Here is a 9,034-nt window from a genome sequence, read left to right on the forward strand (position 1 = left end):
CATTGAATAAGACATTTTGAAAGTTTTCCATTCCCAGAGAGAACTACGTCCTCACTTCTTAAAAACAGGACCAAACCAATGATGATTCTGTAATGTATAGGGCTGTACTGATGGATTGATGGCCTGTGGCTGAAGTCTACAAATCTAGAACTTTCCAAAACAAGTTGTTTTACAAAAACTTCCACTCTCCTGGTGTGAAAACCTGTATAGTATATGAATGTCAACAAAAGTATGATACTCATACCTTAGCTTCATGTTTCACAACTACTTCAACAACATCATTATGAGCTTTTTCTGATGCCACATGCAGAGGAGTCAAGAAGCTAAAAAAAAAAAAAAAATTCAAAATGTATTTTGCAAAATCTTCTACACAAACAGTTAAGAGCATTCATTTGTAAACACTCACTCTTTTGTTTTTTCATTGATATTGGCTCCTTTCCTCAGCAGCAATTCACATACTTGTTTCCTCTTAGGATATGGAGATGCAGCAGCACAGTGCTGTAAACATGAAAAAGTTTACAATTAACAACTAGCTGGCAATATCCAGGTTTTGCTGATCAGCTGGCAGTTAAGAGCTGCTGACATACAAAGACAACAGAAAAAAACCCCAAAACCTGCAGACACTTATTAATTTGGAAGATTCCACGCAGGCTTTTGGATTTACTCTGGTATTTTCAAGAACTCCCCTTTCTAATAACTGCTGGAAACCATCAAAACAAAGCCAGCGTACATAGATTGCTGCTGCTTAAAATAAGACTATTCTACAAAACCCAGTCATTTAGACTATCTAAACAGGCCTAAATAATTTATGTTGTTCTTAACATTAACAACAAAATACCAGTCAGTGTTATTTGCTTAGCTAGACACTGGGTATTCCAGGTTGGTCTGAATTACAGCACCTGACACTGCAGTATTTATTGCTAAACTATTAGCTAGTGTGCTTAGGTTAGTCACAATATATACAAAACCATTAATAAATGCTGAGATATTACCAATGCTGTCTCATGTGTCTGAGGATGCTTGAAGTTCACTGTTTCCAAAGAAAGATGTTTCTTTATACGAGCTACATCCGATTCTCTTGCAGCCTGCAGCAGTGAGTGACCTTTGAATTCATCTTAAAAAACAAAGAAATACATAGCAGAGGGTTACACTCCTTGGCTCAAGAAGGATCAAGAGAATTGCTTCTTTCAGTTAAAAAAAAAAGAAATTAATTGTATTCAGCAGACCATGGAGCACACATTTCCAAGTCTGACTCAAGCTATTACATCAATTGACAGAACTTGTTAGTTAAGTCAAAACACTACACAGCTTTTGCTTTGTTTCTAAACCAAAGCCAAACACATCAAACTGGCTGCCCAAGATCTATTTCACTCGCCACTCTGTAGGTTCTACTGTTCACACAGGTACTAACTCAGGCATATAAAAATCTCTACTTCTGACCTATTTCTGGAAAACCCTTTCTAGATGCTTTCATGAAGTCTAGTGTAGTATTTACTGACAATTCTTGTAAATATCCCAGAAAGTTATTGTTTCACCACTCAAAGACAGAATCTGAGTTCACTCTTTTCACTCTAAGTTTGCTGGACAAAAATCAATGCCCTTCATCAGTTTTTTTTAACTTTCAGTAATTGTGGCACATTCAAACGTATTCAGCATTCCAAACAGTTACTCTTTTCTTCAAAGAAAAATACTGTGGAATAAAAATTAATATTTCAACAATCTTGATGCAATGACAGGAACAAGTATGGGATATGAAAGTGTACTGGCAAGGTCATGAGAGAAAGCATTTAATAGGGGAAAAGCTACAAAACCCATCACAACCACTTGACTATAAAACTGACATTAAAATTTTAAATGCCTTCATTCAGAAAATACAGCAGTTTCAAATTATAAACAGTGAAATATACTGTGTAACATTGCACAATTACTGTTAAAGCGTAAGCATTTTCCAAATCTGGGTCCTGGCAGGTCACTGTCTAGGGAATCTAATGACACATTACAAGCTGTAACTGCAGAACTGATCCCACTTGATACTCACATGCTAATCGTTCTTTTAACTGGGGCGTTGGAGCCAAATCAATGGTGCTTTTGTTGTGACAGTTCAACAGTGTTGGGTCAGCACCATAACTTAACAAAAGAGAACATACTTCCACCCTGTTCTTAGAAGCTGCTTCATGCAGAGGGGTGAATTGCCACAGATCCATTGCATTCACACATGCTCCATGCTTGAAAGGGAAAGGGGTAAAAAAAGATGCAATCAAAACCAGGACGTTAGCAAAAGACTATGTTATTAGTTTTAATACAGTAGACTGTTAAAATAAAAATCAATGCTTATATGCAAACTGTTTCCAAGACACTAATTTTCAATCTAACACAACATTTCAGCACATTGTGGTTTTTAATCACCTGGTGTCCCACAGGTACAATCAAAGAATCCAAAGGCTAGCTAGTCTTTTCAGGCTTATTTCAGAAAAGAAAGGAGCTCTGCTACAGGTCAGATCAGAGAAATATTCACATTCTCCAAATCACCTGTGAACAAGCTCTGGTTCTTTGCAGCTCTAGAAAATGTCTAGAGTGACCAGATGCACTAAGATAAATACATGTTCTGTGAATAACCCCCAAGATATGAATGCCACGGTATCTAAACTGAGATGGGCACTCAATTTTAGTTCAAAACATTTAAGTACAAGATTCTACAAGTAATACCCCTGGATGAGTAACGTATGTGTAATTCTTCTCCAGTAACATTTTGACTGTACTTCAAATTCAGTCTGTAAGCAAGTACATGCTCTTTCCCATTGCTTCTCTTAAAGATGTATACCTTTGCAAAAAGTAATTCAGAATTCTCTAGAGCAGAAATCCAATACAGAATACAACTCTAGCTAAATTGTTAAGACACACAGTAGTGTATAGGCAAAAGCTCATTTGTGGGGTTGTGTCTAGTACCACCACTGTAAAAATTCACTTTACAACTGGCCCCTGAAGTAAAAAAAATCACGACTCTTTACACTTACTGCAATGTAAGCTTATTTCAATAGGTTTTTTTCACTTAATTTTTTGCTAAACAAATAGAAAGATATATGGAATTAGTAGGGGGCTGAAACACACATAGCAGAACAAGAGCTATTCCCTGAGCAGCCAAATGTCTGGAGTTAGATATCAGAACACTCTCAGTTTTTATAACAATCTTGATTTGCTGTGGCAGCTGAGAATAGGCACAGCTCAAAACTCCTTTGGTGGAGTACACATACTATGCTGCAGCTCACATCTTCAAGCCACTAGTTTAATGTGTATCATACTTATCTTCAAGACTAACATAATCCAGATACACTGCTTCAGTTCCAAGAGTTCCCTTTCATCTAGGAAAACTGACAGGTTTCTCCTTCTTTGGGGTAAAGGCTACAATTCAGGGCCAGAACTGATGCTGTAAAGTTAATTTCCTCCAAAGACTAACTGCTCTTTAATTTTAAAACATTTACTATCTTTACCAGTATTATTTTTAAACCTCTGTTATTGCTTTGTCTTCTAAAATATTCTTCTACTGTCAAACTCAAAACATCAGCTTGTAGGGTGTTTTTCGGTGCCTTTTTTTTTTTTTGGATTGAGATAAGCAGTACCTACTTGGTGGTATGAAAATATTTAACTTTGGAGCAGAGAGAGTTAAAAACAGAAAGCATATTTATAAAGAAAAAGCTTCCTTGCAAGCAGAAGATTCTGTAGCTCCAGCTTAATAATCACTAACATGTAGAGCAAAAGCAATTTATCATTCTTTAAGTTTTGTAAATCTATGTACGAAATAAGAAAATATGCAACTTGTATTAGTCTATTATAAACTGTTCTTATTTAATAATATGCAATTTGATCTCTTCAAAGACCAACCTTTACTAGAAGCTCTGTTACTTCATAATGACCATAGGAACAGGCATTGTGAAGTGGTACCAGATCTCTACATGGAAGAAAAAGGAGAAGGATGATTAGTTTAGTACACATATATTAATTTCAAATGCATCTAACACATTGCAGCTGGCATTACACTTCATGCTGAACATTTTACAAAAATAGTATGACAAATGTTCAAATGAAACTGTGGGGAAGTAAGAAGCTGAAGAAGAAACCAGAAAATCCCATTAGCATTTATCAGAACAGTAACCATCCAAAACAATCAGAAGATGAGAGGTGAATTGCATTGTCTCACTGCAGAGGAAATGGTTCCACTCAGAATTGCAACCCTAAGCAGGAAGAACTATCTGCAGGGGATGTTCAGGAGTGACCCTAATTATATCCTTTTTCACAAGAACAATGCTGTAATATCTTCTCCTGTGAAAACTAACCAACTAACTAATGCAACTAACTTGCTTTTTGTCACAACAGAAAGGTTAAAGGTGAGAAAACAGTCTAAAGTTGGAAATTCTCTGTGGTTAAAACAGTTTTACTGCTCTTTACTTCACCTCAATTTTTTATGGATTCTGTTTATTCTGAACAAAGGGAAAAAGGAACCTACCCTTTATCCTTAGCGTGCACATCAGCTCCATGCTGCAGTAATAGCTGGACTATTTTCACACGGTTATACCCAGCTGCTAAATGTAATGGAGTAGACTGAAACAAGAGAATGCAGAATGAATCAGTAACACCAAATCAAGGTTGAGTTTCTATTTCTTTTTCCAGAACTTGTTAGCAGTACTAAATGCTGAAGTCCTTTAAGTCCTTTAAGCTTTAGAAGCTTAAAAAAAAAATCTCAGAGTGCTTGAACCAGACATTTGATAACTATGTTCATTGTTCACTGACTACTCTTGAAGTCAACATAAACACAAATCCCAAATTTACTCCATCACTAATACAAAGGCCATTTTTGGTTTTTTAGCCTACCATTAGCTATAAATACTTTCCTGGCACAAACTACATTCTTGTGAAAGGGGAAGTAGGGAAGACCATTAGCAACAACGACTGTTAACTATGAAGAAGTCTCTCTGCCAATCACTGAAGTTTGAAAATTATCAAGAGGGATTGTTATCCACATTTGTGAATGCAGTGAGCAGGGTGTGGGGGAAATTTCATCTCTTCTAAATTCTCACCCTCCAGAGAGCAGACTGATGACTAACTGCTCTATGATCTTTTCTAGCAAATGCATACAAGCATCAGCAGCACTAAAGGCAGAGCTATGAATTAGTGAGGAGGAATCCTATCCTCTTCCATTTACAAACCCATCCACTGAACCAGATTTCTACAGTTCCTAGAGGATAAGCCTCATAACCAGATGAGAAAACAGAGATGTATCAGTGGTTTGGAGATCCCAGTATCTTACCACAAAGCTTCACAAAAGGGAAGTAACTAAACCAAGACTTGGGTGAATAAGTACAAATACTTAATGAGAATAACAATGCCAAAAAGTGATACTCAATAACCTGAATGTTCTGTAAGCTAGGGGCTGAACCCAGAAGACTCGGTATTTTTCAGAAAGGAGATTCTGAACATTTTAATGTATTTCTTTACCATTACTTACAGCAATGAGCAGCTTGCTCCTGAATCAGGAGCAGCAACTTGCCTAAGGGTGTATGTCAAATAAAGCACCTGTGTTTCTCCCTGACAGGGACGAAAATCTGTGCAAAGGCCTCGTTTCTTTATCACTGCAGATATGAAGGTCAAGCTGAAGCTTCAACTGAGAAGGTGTTTGTTTATTGCTCCTATACAGAATTACATGCATAGTCCTTTTAAGATTAAAAAACAAACAAAAAAACCTCAGCTGGCTGCTAGAGAGGTGGAATCTTATTTTCCCACATACAGTGAAGAAAGTAGATTTTATGCTTAACATTTTTAAAATCTGGCCAAACAATAACTTGATCACATAAGAGATAACTACTTTTAAATCAGTTTTAAACAAAAATACCTTTCTGCCATCACTTGCATGACAGTTAACATTTAATGGTGTAAGAAGAGACATCATCTTTTCCTCATTTCCACTCCTGAAAAACAAGATGTGAAATGAGCAGAAATATTCTTATCCCAATTTTTAGTAGCTTATTTTGGTTTTATATTTTTCACTGTGGTAATGTTCAACAGATCTGAAGCAACACATTCCCCTCTGTATTGTCAGCATTAAAGAGAAAACAAAAATGCATTTATGCAACCACTTTTGTAGCTTCATTCACAGAAAACAGGCAAAACTTAGCATCTAGATGGAATGCAAGCTCCAAAGACTACATATCTATATATTAATTACACAAAATTCTGCAAATATAACTAATTACACTTATTTTCCAAACATACATACCTGGCACTTTCTAAGAGCTCATCTTTCTTGTATTCACCTAGAAGACAAAAGGGCTTTCTTTAGCTATCAAATAAGTATCTGTATGTGAAGTTCACTATTTATCCTCCTCTTCAAAAATTTTAGAGAACATAAGTGCTAGAGTACTTACAAACACTCTTTTCAGTTGTTAAAGAGAGCTTTTAAAAAAGAGGAAGGGCGAGTTTTTACACAGGCGGGTATCGATAGGACAAAGGGAAATGCGCTCAAACTGGAAGAGGAGAGATTTAGATTAAATGTTAGGAGGAAATTCCTTACTCAGAGGGTAGTGAGGCACTGGAATAGGCTGCCCAGAGAAGTTGTGGATTCCTTGCCCCTGGATGTGTTTAAGGCCACGTTCGATGGGGTCTGGGCAGCCTGGTCTAGTCAATGTTCCTGCCCATGACAGGAGGATGGAATTAAGTGATCTTCAGGGTCCCTTCCAACCTAAGCCATTCTAAAAGCCAGTCTATGACTCTAAAAATTTGACAGTTAATTACTGAACTAGCATGATAAACTATCCAGAACACATGCCATGACTGAGATGATGAAAGCCATATGGGAATTCTATTTAGAATTTTAAACCAGAAACAAGTTAAAGTAGTATCAAATAGACAAGCTCCTAACTACTGTGTTACATCAATTCAACTGTTACTAGTCATAAAGGAATCTAAAGATTATCACTTACCAGTCAGCACTGCTTTTGCAGACGGGTCTGCTAAATCCAAAGCTGTTCTTCCATCTGTGTTCCGGATGGTTGGTTCAGCACCATGCTGCAACAGTACTACAAAAATGCCAAAGTTTTCCATAAGAAAACAATTCTAGAAGACAAGGTTTATGAGACATATCATTACTGTAATCTTCAAACAACAAAAGAAACATTCTAACTTCCTTTTTCAAATTTTTAATGTCAGCATTCTGCAATGTCATCTGTGACCAGTGTCTCTGATGAAACATGTCTAGACACATTTCAAGAGAAAAAAGCAGATCAGAAAGAGAACAACTAGAGACTGACAACAGACAATCTCAGCTGAAAGCCTGTGACCAACCCACCACAAAACTCAGCTATTTTCCATCAGCTCCAGAGCATGCTGGCCCAAATCCTGTGTTCTCCTAACCTGCAGACCAGCAGTGGCAGGCCATGCATGCTGCACTCAGGTCAGACAGGCAATGTTATCTGTACAGCTCTCTAGAGCTTCACAGCTCTCTTAAAGTAAATAGAAGCAAACCACACAATCAAGAAATGTGTCTTGACTACGTGTCTAACTTTCTACTTCCTCCTTAAAGAGTTCCTCTTAAGAACTGTGTACGTAAAACAGGTAGTCAATATAATTGAAGTTTTCCCATCCTTAACTAGTTTAACGCAGCTGCTACACATAAGAGAGAATGAATCCATTATTAAGATCACTTTTGTTCTTCTCACTGCACTGTGATCAGAAGCAGAAGGCAGCATAACAGTCTAGGCTGAAACAGAAGAGAATTTAGCTCCACCATGTCACTTTAAAGCACTTTTCCCATGATGAACCTTTATAGGTAGACAATTATAAAAAAAGATCCAAAAACCTGTATCTTGTAACAGTGACATATGAACTGAGGTTTATGAAAGATGTTTACTTTTAACCCTTGTATCAGCCATAGCTCCACAGAGTTAAAATGGTCTTAAAAGGGTTCTTGATTTTCCACAGTGAAAACAAGTGAGTCAGTCACAGGAAGAGTGGGAGAAAATTACCAATGCAGACATCTGTCTTCCCCTTAATGGCAGCTTCATGAAGGGGAGTGTAATTCCAATTATCTCGAGCATTGGGATCTGCACCGTGCCGCAAGAGCAGATTGACAACTTCAGCATGGCCAAAGGAGCAGGCGTTGTGAAGGGGAATAAGGCCTCCATCATCCCGTGCGTGGACATTGGCACCACTCTGAAGTAAATATTCAACCACATCCTTCCGACCAAAACCTGGAAAAGGGAGAAAAGGCTTCAGGGTGGGGTAAGAGAAATTCCTGCCCCAGATGTGCAGATTAAACCAACAAACTCCAGTCACAGTAACCACTCCTAAAGACAATCACAAGTGGCATGGTTTGCTAAAGAAGCATTTACACACTAAGGATGCTTCTGAAACTCTTAAAACTTAGATTGAATTCAGCAGAAAAGTAATATTAAAGATTTCAGAAACAATTAATATCTTGATAGGGTTCCCTCAAATTTCAGCTGCATCTGGCATACTTCTATAATGGCAAATGAACTAGGACATCAAACTGTATCTATATTTGCTTTATTATCTCCATATGAGGCCAGAATGCTTTAAGATTTCTGCTTGTAGCCATTATACCCATCTGGTTATGTTCCAAAGGCCACCTCAAAGGTTCCACGAAACACCAGTGGTACATATCTTAGCTTACCAGCACCTCGCCTAAGAACCACAGACCCTACAGCAAATTCACTTTTGAGTCTCACCATGCCACTTACCCACCCTGCCTGTCCTAACAGAGAACAGAAGCTCAAAATACTTGGGATGAGAACTGGATCAGACACATGGTCCATGCAAAACCAATTTATCTGCACAGCCACAGTAAGTCACATTCACTGCACATGCAAGCATATTTCTGCTGCCAAAAAAAATATTAGTGGCTATACCCATGCAGTCTTATTGTCTATAATTCATTACATGCATAATGTTTCTCATTCTTCAATATGTTCAGCTATCCTAAGTATTTTAGATACTGTTATTTTTCTTAAACGTGTCCTGATATTTT

The 9,034-nt window shown here is 37.4% G+C and overlaps 1 protein-coding gene across 1 annotated transcript in view; it reads right to left on the reverse strand.

Moving 5' to 3' along the window:
* Positions 1-8,738, reverse strand: part of TNKS2 (tankyrase 2) — a 25,040-nt gene extending 16,302 nt beyond the window's left edge. Inside the window, exons 1-11 of the mRNA XM_031061622.1 lie at positions 8,681-8,738; positions 8,013-8,333; positions 6,972-7,067; positions 6,269-6,305; positions 5,885-5,960; positions 4,502-4,596; positions 3,880-3,946; positions 2,039-2,225; positions 993-1,114; positions 407-498; positions 245-323 (exon numbers count right to left, since the gene is read on the reverse strand). Of these exons, the coding sequence (XP_030917482.1) occupies positions 245-323; positions 407-498; positions 993-1,114; positions 2,039-2,225; positions 3,880-3,946; positions 4,502-4,596; positions 5,885-5,960; positions 6,269-6,305; positions 6,972-7,067; positions 8,013-8,333; positions 8,681-8,738 (1,230 nt within the window). The remainder of the gene's footprint in view (positions 1-244; positions 324-406; positions 499-992; positions 1,115-2,038; positions 2,226-3,879; positions 3,947-4,501; positions 4,597-5,884; positions 5,961-6,268; positions 6,306-6,971; positions 7,068-8,012; positions 8,334-8,680) is intronic.
* Positions 8,739-9,034: the final 296 nt, after the last annotated feature.

Source organism: Geospiza fortis, unplaced genomic scaffold, assembly GCF_000277835.1.
Source record: "Geospiza fortis unplaced genomic scaffold, GeoFor_1.0 scaffold130, whole genome shotgun sequence".
Classification (NCBI taxonomy): domain Eukaryota; kingdom Metazoa; phylum Chordata; class Aves; order Passeriformes; family Thraupidae; genus Geospiza; species Geospiza fortis.